The sequence below is a fragment of the Perca fluviatilis genome, chromosome 1 (genome assembly GCF_010015445.1).
Source record: "Perca fluviatilis chromosome 1, GENO_Pfluv_1.0, whole genome shotgun sequence".
Lineage (NCBI taxonomy): Eukaryota > Metazoa > Chordata > Actinopteri > Perciformes > Percidae > Perca > Perca fluviatilis.
In genome coordinates, this window is record NC_053112.1 from 17,515,941 (window position 1) to 17,531,916 (window position 15,976).

General features: G+C 38.3%; 1 protein-coding gene across 1 annotated transcript in view; it reads right to left on the reverse strand.

Moving 5' to 3' along the window:
* The window catches only part of pkd1a (polycystic kidney disease 1a), a 66,073-nt gene extending 57,167 nt beyond the window's left edge, over window positions 1-8,906 (reverse strand). The window contains exon 1 of the mRNA XM_039797169.1: window positions 8,417-8,906. Coding sequence (XP_039653103.1) covers window positions 8,417-8,691 — 275 coding nt within the window. The 5' untranslated portion in view covers window positions 8,692-8,906. The remainder of the gene's footprint in view (window positions 1-8,416) is intronic.
* Between the last annotated feature and the right edge of the window lie 7,070 nt (window positions 8,907-15,976).

Consider the following 15,976-nt stretch of genomic DNA (forward strand, 5'->3'; position numbering starts at 1 on the left):
TGCAAAGACAAAACTGCTCGCTGTAAATACGCAAAAAACACATTACCACACTTGCAGTACGTCTGTGTGTGTATGCATCTTGCTGCCATGGTTACACCACAAAATTCTCCTGAGTCAAATAGGACCATTAGCATGTGTGAGACCATACGTGTGTTCATGTCCATGACCATACGTGTGTTCATGTCACAGTTCAAGTGTGCACTGCTCAAGACAGTCTTCAACAACATAAGGAAAATTGCAAAACAATGCAACCTTTTTTTCCATTTCCAACCAATCTACTGGAATTGGAAAAACTGTTCATGTAGAAACAGCATACAGAATCAGTACACATGGAAATGTTGCTGTAACTGTATACAAACTTTTAAAGTTGGGTTATGATAATTCAAATGTATGATTTTCTTTAGAGCCACACAAGAAGCATGGCTACAATAACTCTAATATCAAACTAATAACCAAATCCCATTAGCTACTTACCAGCTCCTGTACACATCAGACATTTTGACTTAGTAGAAAATGCACAGGTGAACTGGTAACTTTAAGGATGGCATCATAGTTAGCAATTAGTGACTATTAGTTAAACCTGTGTTTGAAGGTTCAACATTAAGTTAAAATGTTTCACAGTATTTTTTGTGCTCTGGCACCTATACACAATTTTTTTTTTTTTTATAATATTGCATACATAGTGTGCTAACATGCTGTACAGGTAGTGAGAAATTAACTGTGAGAGTTCTAAAATATCAACTGGCACCTCCTTACACAACTAACGACAGCATGAAAAAAGTAACGTTAACATGCTAGCATATATACATCCCATGCAAGTGCTAAGCAGGTTAGCATGCTATCAATAATGTAACACGGTTTAACACACAGAGGCCCCCCTCACTAAAGCAACGTTAGCATTAAAAAGGTACGCTAACATACAAAATACATATACAAGCTATTCATTTCATGTAAATTGTAAGCATATTAGCGTTCACATTTCCATCAAAGCACAGCTGAGACAAGGTACCTGAGGCTAACAAAGTAGCTACAGTAGCCTAGAGCAAAGACTGATGACGGCTGACTCAAGTATGACAACACAGAGCTAAGCCTGACATATATAGTTTGTGTTCAATACAAAATTAAAAAAATCAATTGTTTCCTCACACGTTTGTTTCCCAGCAACTGCGAAGCACCTATGTGTCTCTTTGCTTTTATGAAAAGTCTTCTCAGCTTGTACTGTAATTTAAAAAGCAAATAATTTCCTTTGACTCTGACATGGCCTCTGTGTTATTTTTTATTTGGCTGACTTAAAAGGTATTCTAAGCGATGTCACGCGTTTTTTAGGCTACAACATTTTTTGTCACATACAGCAAACCTCTCCTCACTATCCGCGAGCTGCCTGTCCCCTAAACACACTGCAAAAAAACGCGGTCTCTGTAGACATCCTAGGGTCCACACACGCCAAGAAAAACAAAGTGGTCCAACCTGCAAACATACACAAACCGTGTTCCAGTGTTCAGCCAACAACGGACAAGAAGGATTTTTTTTGGGGGGGGGGCGGTAAGTGTGCTGAAGCACAGAAGGGAGGGAACGGGATGAGGAGGAGGGAGGAGCGAGCTAGTCTTTGTCTTTTACTTTGAAAGTTAACAAGAAGTAACGTCACCCAACGTCGCTTAGAGCACCTTTAACTGAATTTAATGTGTGTACTGTAGCATATATACAAAGGGTCAAATGACTGCAGATATAAGAACTCCACAATCATCAGTATGTTAGAATATTTATTGTTTTTATAACCTATTCACCAAGGTTACCAAGCTTTTAAAAAGGAAAATAATTGCAATGAAATTGAAGTTTGAAATATTAAGCAATGCATTAAATAACATGTTGCCAAAGAATTTTTGCTATAATGCTATTCTATAAATTCTATTATTCTATAAATTCTATTACACCAACCTCTTGTCTTCCAGTGTGAACTGAATAAGAGTTCTAAACTATGTACTTTCAGATAGATGTTGACTGAATTTCTCATCACCTTTCTTTGTCTACTGTCCCAGGACAGGCATAGCACCACAATAAATGGTGTCACAGCATTCTGCATACTAAACAAAGACTATAGAGACTTTAAAAACCTTAGGGCAATCCACAAGCATTTCCCAAAAGTGACTTCAGAGTTGCATAAACTGTCTGTATGAAGTGCTAAGAGATTTTTATGATGTGTGTGGGTTGGAACAGATGGACTGGTGTGTAATAGGAATGCTTTTCTCCAACTGCACTTTGTAGTATGTGCAGAAATATATATACCAGCTGTATGTCTAAAATATTGAAATGTGAGGCCAGGTAGGGGCACAGAGGAGATTAGAAGATAATTGCTTCAACTTTTTTTAGGTCCTGTCTCATTGTGTTCTTGCTTCAGTTTTTTATTACCGTCTAACCTTTTAATTCATCATATGAAAATCTGTTGCTTTTCACTGAAAGGAAAACTGTTTAACAAAACATTTTTGTCACTGCAAACAGCTTTCTGACATTAAACAGAAAACAAACTTGAAATCCCCTCCAGGCACACAGAGCATGTGTGCATATTTTAGACCATGCAGCAAACTTTAGAGTAGAGTAGTAATATCTCAATATTTCTAAGCCTTGACAAAATAGCTTTTATAAATCACGAATCAGATTTTTTCTTATAGGAAAAATAATTTAGAGTCTAATTTAGCCTATGTTAAATGCAATAAGATTACACAGACCAGTGAAAACAGTGACTTTGAACATTATTAAAAAATATCTAACACAATGCACAACCACAAATTTAAAGTCAAAATAATCACGCTCTGCCAAAATAACTACTGCTGTGACAATCTAAATATCTTTATGCAAAAAAGAAGTGCATGAAAATTAAAAGGAAATTCAACAACAAATCCATCGTGCCTTGTCCTCTCTCTCACTCTCTACCTCTCTGTGACACACATCGCATTGCTGATTTTGATGGAAAAAATGAACATCTGAATTTTGCTTCCCTCATTTTACCACAGAAAATGCCTCCGATGCATGGGCCTGCCTCTGCTGAAACTGTCAAATGGTGAACTCTACTCTAGAAACTAAACTAAACTACTAAAGAATTGTTTTGGCAACAAGTTCCCACTAAGAGCAAACACACACACAGCAAGGTGCAGACCAGTGAAAGCTTCAATGCAAGTCCATAAAAAAAATGAAAACACGGTTTCAAATTCATCAGGGAGGCCATTTCCGGCTTCCTTACAATAAATTGACCTTGTGATCGATATATCCCCGTAGACACCATATATACAAAACATCACAATTATCCTTTCCTTAAAAAGTAGTACTGCATCATACTGGCTTCCTTTCATCTATTTTAGGGTTGCACGATATTGGCATGTGATATTGCTATATTGATTATGAATATTGCGATATCGATATTAATTCCGATATTTTTAAACATAATGTCAAAATACAAACGTTACGGGAAAAGGCATCAAAATAGATTCATAACAAATTAAACAAGTTTTCTAACAACACAAGGTTTATTTCTACGGACGGTCCTATTGGACTGGTAGAACATGAACAAAAACATGAGGACCATGTCTACAGAACAGGACATGCTTTACTGGTTGGACAGTATAAAATAAATAAATAAATAAAGAGAACAGGACACAACTTTTCTTTTGCTTCTCTGATTCGTTCCGTGTTGTTGTCTCTATCTATTTCTTCACTTACACTGTCACTCTGTTGAAATATGCACACACTTGGTACGCTCCATAGGGTTTATCACGTAGTGGACCCCGTGCGGTGACGTGCACTAACATGTGCAAGTGGCACAGTAACTGGCCAATGAAACAAGATCATTATAGCGTTTCAAGCGGGCTCTAAATCAAACAACTAAGCCACACAGCCAACGGACGGGACGCAGTACTCCACAAAATAAACAAAATATTGCATACTGACATACTCACTTTCGATATATTGCAATAAAGATATTGAGTCAATATATCTTGCACCCTTAGATAGAAATATTGCGCAACGTGATATTGCGATAACGATATTGAGTCGATATATCTTGCACCTCTAATCTATTTATCGCAAAAGTAAACAAATGAGTAAATAAGTGTGCATAAAAAGCATTTAAATCACTATGGCTATGACAACAATTCCAGGGTTTCCTGCAGTGGTTTATAGTGAAGGCGCATTGCCTCACTTGAAATAAGGAGCGTTTTGCTACGGTGTCCGGGTTGACGACATTTTTTCTCGAAACGGTGTGCAACAGGCTTTGAGATACGTCGGTGGATGTGTCAGAGGTGTTAACCAATCGGCAGTGATGTGCATGCAAATTGGTGGTATTAAAAAGGTAGTGCACTTGCACACACAACAAGGTGTTCAACACACCACTGTTTCAGTTTAAACAAAAGTTGAACATGCCCCAAGTATTTATTGAGTGAGGTGACTGTTATAACAGTCATTTAGTAACTATGTTGATAATGAGGTGAGATCTGAATGCCTATGCTTAATCATGTATCTGCAATGGTGATGAAAACATCTCCATAAACATATCTGCATATCTGCATATGAACAGAATCTGTAGGAGACAGAATAAGATTTTGGTATCGGAAACTTTCTGGTTTTCATTTGTAGTCCGGGAAGTATTGACCGAAATGCAATCTCGGAAACCATTGTCTATCGTCTGACAATTATTTAGCTTTTGATTAGCGGTTTTATTTATTTATCTGCATTCATTTGATTAGCCAAAATGTCGTCTGGACCTAAAACACAGTTGTGGTCTGGATATCCACTGGCTACACTAGAAGGCTAAATCGCCGATTACCAATGGGTTCCAAGATTGGAGATGAAACAATTAGTCTATAAGTCAATCAATCAGCAACTATTTTGATAATCAATTAATGGCTTAAGTCATTATTCAAGAAAAAAATGACAAATCTTTTTTGGATCCAGCTTCTCCAATGTGTGATTACCTCCCTTCTCTCATTTGATAGTAAACGGAATATCTCTGACTTTGGACTGTTGGTCAGACAAAACACTCACTTTGGGTGCGTGGTTGTGATGTGCATTTTCCGCTACTGTTGGAATTTTTTTTATAAACGATTAATTGAGAGAATAATCAACATTTGTTGATTATGAAATATCAGTAATGTATGTGCTTTGTCTTCCACCCCTTCAATGGTATCATGTACATACTGACATTGTGAATGAAAGCAGGACTAGCCAAGTCTGTATGGAGCGAAAGAGTTGCAACGGCATTAGGGGTGGGGGAAAAAATCGATACAGCATAGTATCGCGATATTTCCCGTGGCAATACTGTATCGATACACAGACGCCAAGTATCGATCTTTTATTATTTAAATTGCACATGAGAATTTAACTTTTTGGTAGTAGAATAATAAAATCAATTGCTTATTCAGTCCACCAGATGGCGCTGTTTGTTTTCTGGTGAGGTCAGCGGGGTGACTGTCAGCGTGCAGGAGGATGTAGATAAAATAAACATGGCAGCGTCAGAGAAAGAAATTAGAAATGCACCATCGGGCGTTTAAATCAAGTGTTTTGGACTTTTTCGGTTTTTTTAACAAGGAGGGGACAACTGAGATGGATATGAGACATGGGATTTGCAAGGGGGTGTCGTATGCAAATAAAATACTCAGGGAATACCACGAACATGAGGGCTCATCTCACACGCCACCATCCAGAGTTAGCGTTAGCCGAGGACGGTAAAGCTAATGCTAAAACAAACTCCGCCGAAAAACCAACCAACACTGGACACACTTAGCTTGACAAAGCTACCTCCCAATTCAGAGCGAGCTAAGAAAATAACTCAAGCCATCGCCTACTTCATGTGCAAAGACCTGCGTCCATACAACGTTGTGGAAAATGAGGGATTTTGTCACTTGCTAAAAACAACTGGAACCAAGGTGTGCGTACTCCGTCCGCGCCCGTTTTCACGGATACAGCCGTACCCAAGCTCTACAGAGAAGTTAAGCTTAAAGTTCAGGAAAGTTTGAAACCAGCAGAACGTGTTGCATTAACTTGTGATGCATGGACGTCATGGGCAGTGGATTCCTATGTGACTATTACAGCTCGTTATCTCACAGAAGACTGGCAACTGCTGTCTCACGTTCTCCAAACTAGAGCAGTACACGAAAGTCACACCGGGGCAAACACTTAGTTAGTTAGCTTGACAGTCACATTTTACAGCAATAAATTTCATGTGAGATGAACAAACAGATGTTGACAAAGTTTTCCTTTGGGGACATAATAATGAAGTTGGAAAAAAGGTAATAAATTGCAATATATTGCAGAATATCGCAATATGTTTAAAATCGCAATAATATCGTATCGTGACCTAAGTATCGTGATAATATCGTATCGTGGTACCTCTGGTGATTCCCACCCCTAAACGGCATATGGTGATACACAAACACCACTAGCCTATTATTCATTTACAGAATCCCTCCTACTTGACACCAATCCAAGTGCAGATCCACGATTTGTTTACTCCTCCAAAGTCTCAAATTCACACACAGCAAAACACAAAGCGAGAGAAAACAGTCCAATCTAGGACTGGAGGAGGGAATTACTATCAAATACATTACATCTTTCTATCTGCCTCAGACAGTCTTGCCATTACCTTGACCAAGTTCCTGTAAGTAAATTACTTTCTTTAATTCTTTAAATAATGATTGGATAGGTACAAGCACTGCCTGCAGCATTAACAAATAAATACCGTTAAGTTCTCCACTGGATCTTGGCTGGAGACTTAATTAAAATATCTGATTTTAATTCCATGCTTCCGCTTATAGGGTGGGAGCAGCATACATTCAAGCCAAATTAGTGAGGACAGTAATGTTCACAGTGAGTCACCTCCACATAAGGCTTCTGCTGGTACAGTAGAGTCAAGGAGGTTTATCTAGACTGATGCAATTATCGCTCCAATAGAGTCTGACATGATTAAAGACAGATTCTGCTGCAGGGTCTTCCTCTAATTAACAGGTCACCTAACAGAGCACTCTTCCTCCCATGTGCAAATACTATCACTAAATGTCAAGTGCTATTAAGGAAGCCTGTTGAGATTAGGGGAAAAGTTTAACTTATTCAAAATAATAACAATAATATGCACATTGCCTTTCGTTGTGAGGAATTTCAGTTGAAACGCAGTTGTATTTTTTGTTGTTGTATATCCAAAACCTAATTTAAACCATATTCACATGCTTATTTAGTCAAGTCTCTTAAAGTTCCAAAATAATGTGCATTGACTATAGGCCTGGTACATGTCTAACTTAAATGAAAAGGTAGTGTGAGGGGAGATAAATAATTGATAACATATGTCTTCCGTCGGCGCAGAACAGAATGTTCTCGCTGCTGCAGCACCAGAGGCTGAAGACTGATCTTCACCGCAAACACCAGGTTCACTTCTCTGGTGACCAACTCCATTTAAACTACCAAAACTGAGACACATAAGAATAACACACACATCAACACACACAGTGTCACTAGCAGTCTGGCCTTTAATAGAAGCCTGTGCCACACAAGAAAAGGTCACCTTTATGCATAGAAAGTCCTACCCATTTTTATTATTATAAATGTTGCATGTTTTTCTTAAAATATAATTTATAACAACCTACACTGGTGCACAGTGCAGGTTCAGTGTAAAGTTTTTCAAGGCCACATTATAATTAAATCACCACATACTGTATGTCAGAGTTAATATGCATGGTTTCGGCTGCAAGAAATTATTCTATTCATTAGTGTCCAATCTGCCAATTATTAAATTATTACATGTAATGTCTGAAAATTGAGAAAAAAATGCATGACCAATTTTCAATGATACACAATGCAGAAAAACAGTAAATACACACATTTAAGAAGCTGCAAAAATATACGCCTTTATTTTTTGCTTCACCATTGACTCAAATGATTAATCGATTATCAAAATAGCCGCTGATTACATTTCTGTCAATTGACCTATCGATTGACCAATTGATTTTGCTTCTCGCATGACAACAACAAACAAAAAAAGCACAAATAAACTCAATTTATATAGGGTAGCCTAAAGATAATTACCTTTTTCTTAATTGTAAATGAAGCAAAAGAAAAAAGTGATGTGGTGTAATTTTTTTTTTTTTAAACCAGCCAATTACTGATCACCACATGGCAAACAACCATCAATATACACACACATTTGTCAAAAGAATAACAAAAAAATAAATAGTGAGGGGGGGGATCTAAAGTAGCCTATTAGGTTACTTGCTTGCCATGTTATGAGACTTAAATGAATATACCCCAGTATGATCCTTTTGGAATTTTCATTAGAGTAAACTTAAAACTATTCCAACCATTAAAACCTGGTTAAATTGAGTTCATGTACGCTCCACTAGACATCCCTGTCCTCCTCAGCCTGTTTAGGCACTTTACTTACAGTACGTTGGTGGCCAGCGGGATGTCTGCCGCTGCTGGGGCCCTCTCCAGCCCGATGTTGGAGCAGTTGACGACGCAGGATGGCTGGGGCCCCGCCAGCGCGCAGCTGCAGTTAACGGGACAGGGGCTGCAACTCCTGCCGCCGTCCCCCTGCGGCCCGGAGCCCCATGCCTCCAGGCAGCAGAGCGCCACAAGCAGACTGGAAAAGAAGCTAAACCTCGGGAAGCAGACGCCATGTTTTCGCTTGGATAAAGTCTGTCCATTTCCACAAGGCATAGCTCACTCACATCTCATCGCCTCTGATGTGTAAGTCCTCTCAGTCTGGTAAGGAACAATATACACAGGACAAAGGCAAACACGCGTCCTTTTTCCACGGCTTTCATGTGAGGAGACACAAAGAGAAGAAGGGATAACCCCTTTGACGCCGTTATCTCCCCTGCGTTTTCTTCTATTCTTCTGGTCTGTTCCCCCTCTTCTAAATATCTAACGGAGCTTCTCCAGAATCCTTTCAGGGGAAAAAAAAGTTTTGGAGAACTTCCTCTCTCCTCCTCTTTCCACTCCATGCAGTTCCCTGAGCCGCCGCTGAGACCTGCAGGCGCACTGATTTATGTCCCCTCATTCCTTTCTGAATGTAAATTTTATTTAATCCATACTTTTTATTAATCCCCAGTGGGGAAATTACAGTAAATCACCTAAAACCCTTATATTGTACTCTCAGTCTTGTATTGAACACAACTTACAAAACGCTTACAAATAAAAAAAATTCCAAAAAGTAAAAAATAAAATAAATATATATTAGTGTTCATATTGAATCAATTACTACTCAATAGTAGTCTATTTGTGGTTTTCTTTCTATTATTATGGTCATTATTGGATTAACCCAGTGGGCCCCAAGGCAAAAACTAGCCTCATAGGCCCCTATGGACACCCTGATTAATTACATATTTAATGAGGAATATGTAGCATGTAAATTTGACACACTGGTGAGACAGGTATTACTACAAAGGCCCTTTGACATTTGAACTGCCCAGACATAATTTGCACTTATACAAAACAATTTAGTTAGCAAAACCAACTTACATCCAATGAATATTACTATAATGTATGGGGCCTTCAGGGACCGAGGTACTTGTCTGCTTTGCCCAGTTGGTAATCCAGCCTTGCTCAAGGTGCAAGGGTCAATTTATGAATTCATAAAATTATATCAAGAACAGTACCATTCTAATCAACCAACGCTGATTACAAAAACAACATAACAACAACAACAACAACATAAAAAAGGCCGATTGGTATATGTTGTGGACTCAAATTTGAAATACTGATGTTTCTCAGGCTTTATAAAGCTGCTGTTTTTTGTTTCAGTTTTTTGCCAGAAGAGGAGACAGTTTCCCATAATTAACAGCTCTCCTGACTCCATATATAGGCAGCCTTTTTGTGTTTCTAACAGTAACTGAGGCTGTACAATGTAAATGTGAGTTATTTTCCCCTTTTTTCTACAATAACCACATATCATACCTGACAATATTCAGTATTTTCATTCCCTTTGCTGTCCTCAGAAGTGCTTACAAAGAGGTGGTGGAGGGGTTTCAGCTGGCCCATCTCTATTAATGTTTCTCAGAAAGCCTGTCTCTGGGCGTAAACACAGCATGAGGTTGAGCCAAGCGAAGATGGAATCTCTAAATTCAGTTCAAGCCCAATCAATTTAATTTCAGTTCAATCCAATTCATGGATGCTTTAGTGGCACAACCACATTACAATTGTATGTGCATTGTGTCTGTGTTTCATTATCTCTGCAGAAGAGTTACATGTCAGTTGATGAAAGTTGTAGCCCCTAACCATAACCTTCACTATGCATAAATGGATTCTAATAGTACTTTGATTTTATATATATATATATATAAAATCAAAGTACAAAAAAACATGAATTTGTATCAGAGCAGCTACTCCGCATTCCTTCATCTTGAGGCAGTGATTGGACAGCTGCTGATATGGCCTCCTTCACCCACAGAGATGTGAAATGTTTCTGAAGTGTAGAAATGACACTGGCCCGCTCTGCTATGATTTGTGAAATGACAGTTGTAAAACTTCCTTCACATTTTAGAAACACGTCCCCCTCCCCTTCTCTCTCTGCAGTATTTCCTGAAGCAGTGCAGGGCACGTGTTGGAGGTGTTTCCTGGGTATTTGACTTGGCCGGGGCCCAGCCATCCTCCCTGCAGGCAGCAGCGGCTCTGCACAAAGAAAAAAAGAGTCCCACAATAACTCTTGTGCTCTCTTATTCTCATTGGCAGCATTTCATTGTAGAGTTCATACTTGCGAAGCAAAATATGTGTGAATGGAAGAGCGGATGGACCAAATGTGAAAAATTTGAAAAGTAAATAGAAAAAGATAATGATAGACATCACAGAGAAAATGATACTGACTATTCAGAGTGACTTAAACATTTGTGTCCCTTAATCAGTATAACAAAAATTATAAAACATGACACCCTAAAATATTTCATAAGAAAATTAAAGAGTTAAACATTGCCAATGAGTTGTACTTTGATGCCAGTCATGAGGCAGTGTGTCCTTTAGAGTGGACATTTCATTTTGGGATGACACTCTTCATTTGGTGGCAGGTGTGTGAGAATACAGCTTTACATACTTGCTTATCAGAGAATCTTATCGAGCCATGGCGGAAGTGCAACATCTCTGAAAGATACAGAGACAGTTTACACAGGGACATTTTTGGGGCTTTTAAAGTTAACAGGGAAAAGGAGGGAGGGAAGTGACACAAAGGTTGAGACAATCCATGTCAAGTTTAATTGCATGACCCATAATTACAGTTAGCGTCTCAAAGGGCTTCACAAGCCCACATTATTATAAGACACAAAATAATTCATCACATTCAAGCAAAAAGAAAAGGGTGCTAGACCGTAGACCACTGAGTCACCAGAGTGCTCCCTAAAAAAGGACACATTGATTTTTTATTATGTTCAGGTCGGTAAGATTTTGTTAAATTGAATCAAATAATCTGCCAATCATGTTAATTTGACAAAATTCTGCTCTTCAAATTATGGATTCTGAACAAAATAAAAAACAATATACAGCCATTTTAGGGTAACGTTAGCATGCAAACATGCTAACAATAACAATGATAACATACTGATGTATAGCAGGTATAATAGCACTTAGCACATACTGTTAATCATGTATAATGCAGGTATACTATATGTTTGCTATCTCAGTGTGCTAGCATGATTTGCTAATTAACACTAAAAACAAAGTACAGTGAAAGTAAAGTTTTACTGAAATGTGTGTAGTGCTGCTGGTATTTCGTCATAAACCAAAGTATTGTTCAAATTAAAATTATGACTAGATGATGGTGCTACTGTAAATGAAAAGGGAATGGACCAAATTTATTAAAGTTCATCCTGAGAGGGGCATACATATTCCAAATTTCATGGCAAGTCATCTATCAATACATTTCACTAATGTTCACACAAATGTGAACCTCATAGTGAAGGTCAGGGGTTCAACCATGTTATCAGGATTCCTCCTCTGGGGAACATGATGTTTGTACAAAATTTCATGGAAATCCATCCAATTGTTGTTGAGATATTTTAATGTAGATCAAAGAGGTAGACTGACTGACCGACATTGCCATCTCTATAACCACACTGCAGCGTGGCAAATAACAACACAATGAGTTAGTGACGTTGTCATTTAACATATTTTTGCTATATTATGATATATAACTATACCAGAAACACATTCTTTATAGTATCAGGATATGGATTTTTGTCAGTAAGCCTGTATATGTGGTAGTTCATTCTGATTTAACCCCATATACATAGAATAGTGTGTGCTGATCATATTTGACCATTACAGTTGAGTTGCCCTGCTGAACCACTTCATCCACATGTATGAAATGTAGTATTTGGTATCTGTCTGGCCTGGACTGGCCCAGTCTGGTCCGGGTGAAGGTAAAATGAGCTTGGCTCCTGTTTGGTTATGGGGAGGGTCCTTCAGCCCGGCCAGGAAAACAGCACTTACTGAGGCCTCTGTCTGTGTTATTGTAGGGCTACAGGAAGGGTGAGAGAATGCAGAAGGAGAGAGTGGGTTAGTGAGGGAGATGGGAGCACTTCGTAGAGAGGAACGGAAGAGATATGATATCAACCAGGACAGGGTAAGAAGAAGAAGAAGAAGAAGAAGAAGAAGAAGAAGAAGAAGAAGAAGAAGAATCTGTTAAAAGGAGGTGATCGTGACTGAAAACAGAGATGAAATACAGTGAAAAGAAGCTATTTTCATCATGTTTTTCTCCTCAGCAGTGACTACACTTGTTTAAACTCTTTCATTTCACCTCGAGCCAGCGTATCCCAACTTGGGGATCTAAGACCTGTACTGTACATGTTATCAATTTATGAAATATGATGCAGTGCTAGAGATTAAACTTTCCAAACAAAGTAGTTAAAATGAGCTCCACCAGCTGTAACATAAAACGGCTGCTTATGTGCTAACACATTAATAATAACATATGTATATGATATATACTGTATAATAACATATCACTCTGAAAGGGATCCTTCTGCCCACAAGTAATTTTACTTTCTTAAATTTGTAGATAATAATTTAACTTTTACTTAAGAACCTTTACTTGTAAGAGAATGGTATTCCAACTTTTACTGAAGAAGAGGTACCAAAGTACAAAAACTGCTAATCATGCAGAATGACTATTTAAGCGCAACGTATATTATGTTATTGAATTTTTACTTTTAATGCATTGATGACATTTCACTAATGTTGCAGCTGATAACGTGGGACTTATTTCGTTTTACTACACAGTATATGCTGCTGGGTAGCTTGAGAATTTCAATAAAGGGATCAATAAAGTCTTATCTTAACCTATAATAAGACATCATAAAGTATTTGTTTATTACATTTTGTATTATTAATATGAATCAGCAAAGTAACTGAAATTCTTAAATAAATGTAGTGGAATACAAAGTAGAGTATTTCCTTCTGAATTGTAGTAGAAGTATAAAGTAGCAGAAAATGTACCTCAAAACTGTACAGTGCTTGAGTAAATGTATCACTTTCCACCACTGGTCCTTGTATTATTGGCCTTTATTATAAACTAACAAAATATATATGTTTATCTATTAATAGTAACAAGTGGAGTGAATAGAGTGAGAAATAGATAATATCATCACTTCCTATGTCTCTGCACTAGCTACCATCGTATTTAATCAGCTAGCTCCAGCTTCACTTCAGAATCCACGTGTAAGAAGATCTAATTCTAGTTTCTCCTCGAGTGAAAAAATGATCTTCATTATCCAGTCTCCATCTGTGATGAGCTCAATGTATATGTATACCCTATATGTACTGTGTTCAGGTTTTGTGGATTTTATTCCTTTTCTGCTTCCACTGTCGCTGCTGCGGGCATGTGAATCCCTTTGAGACATCAGACGCTGACGGTCCAGACATGTGTCTCTTTTCCTAATTTTGACATGTTTCAAATCAACACAGTGCCACAGTTGCATGAATATGTACGAGCCCTGTAGAACCTGCCAATCAGTGGCTGTGATTTCAGGGTTGTGTTGAGCATTAGTAGTAGTGACCCTGCCACCATTTGCGATTACATTTGCCACCACAGCCTTCTACTCGTGCAAACCATCGCAATGATAAGACATTTCACCGTGTGAAAGCTGCAGCATCTAGTCAACATTTCTCAACAGAGACTGAGAAAATGATTTTTGAAAGTTGAACTACCGTAACAAAAAAGCTTTTATCGACACAAACATCCATCTAGTTTCTTTGTTGACTGTTAATGGGTTAAGGCTCTGCTGGCCCTTCCTATGTCCTTCAGACATGCCACACTCAGCTTTACTTTACTGTAATGTATAACCTGTCCCTGTCCCTGTGTGTGGTTCCATTGTGTTTTAAGAAAAACACTTTGTGCCTGTATCTAAGAACAACACACATATCTTGCCTTTATGATTATCAACCTGTTGCTCTGACCTCTGTTTTCTGTAAGGCAGAGCTCAACTGGGTGCAAGAATTTCATTGCATTTTTAATACACATGCCAAAAAAGTTGAAATTGATCTTGAAAGTCAAATTTGAACATAAAATGTAAAAACCTGAATCGTTTCTTAGTTTTCTGAGTTGTTGGCAGTGAGAGTATTGCCAGTCACTGCTACACAATAGTGAACATACAGAAAAGAAGAGAACGAACTTCTAACTCATTCACCTTCGCAAAGACTTTAATATTATCCACCGGATTCACCAAGGCCAAACAGCCGGCCGCAGTGTTCTTCACAAGAGGTCCCAGGTAAGTCTTTTATCTGCAATCTGAGGCTACAAGCCCACTTTGAACCCACTAAGAATAATGAGCACAAGCCACTTACGCCCAGCCATTAAAAATAAAAGACTGAAATAAATAGACTCAGCCAATAAGAGAGCGCTCTTCCAAGGCTGCACAGTGATAGAAAGTGACTTAAGAAACATTATCGGCAACTGAATCCAAATGTGCATCAAAACACATAAAGCAATAGATAAACACACTGACAGGTTGACGAACATACAACGGGAAGATTGTTTAAATGTGATCAAATCTGGATTTGGTGAAGTATAAGAGAGGTCAATTATATCACCAGTTTTTTCTTGGTTTTGGTTTTTTAAGTATGACACAGTGAGTGGCTCTCTACTCCTCACATTGTGGTGTGTTTTATAAGGACACACATTTGTTCTGTCAAGGATTTCTGCATCAACAGTTTGCCCCGTGTTTTGTCTACCTAAATAGCACCGTTCGGTATTTATGGAATGAACCACCAGAGGAAAATAGGGGAGGGTCATGTCTTTTTATTCTTTGTTAAGGGGAGGGTCATCCAATTTTTTTTAGCCTCTTAATTTACCTCAACAGCTTCGGAGTCATTGGAATGGTTATATGACTTTTTTTTCGAGTTGAATGGTGGTCGTCTCGCTCCCCCCTAATGCCTGTGAGCGGAAAAACCACCCTTGCAACAATGGAGTTTTTCATACTATCATCATGGCTGAGCTGGCAAAAAAGAAGCAGGAAGCTAGGAATGCATTGTCCGAGGAACCAAGGGGGTAAGCGAGCGTCTGGAATGCGTAGCTCCTATGGCACCATTTTGATGCTAACAAGTGATCACCCGCCGTTAGCATTCCATTGACTGCCATTCATTTTGACGTCACTTTGACAGCGAATAACTTTACATCTGAAGCGTTTAAAGACTCTATTTGTCCATTGTTCATTTCTAAAGAAACACAACAATGTATAAAATGCTCCATTACCTTGTGCCTCCCGTTATGGCTCCGTAGCAGACGTTTTTTGTAAAAATAGGTTAACGATTGTGTCATAACCAAGCGACTTACTGTCGCATAGTAGAGGAATTACCGTATAGTACAGGAAAAGCTTGCAGGCAGTTTGGACTTCCATTAGCTGTTTAGGTTTAATTACTGATGTTAACTAGCATGTTAGTTAGCAATAATTAGCCTGTGCCCATGTTATCTACTTACATATTATACCTATGCTCTCCGTCTCTGTAAGATTGGGAATGA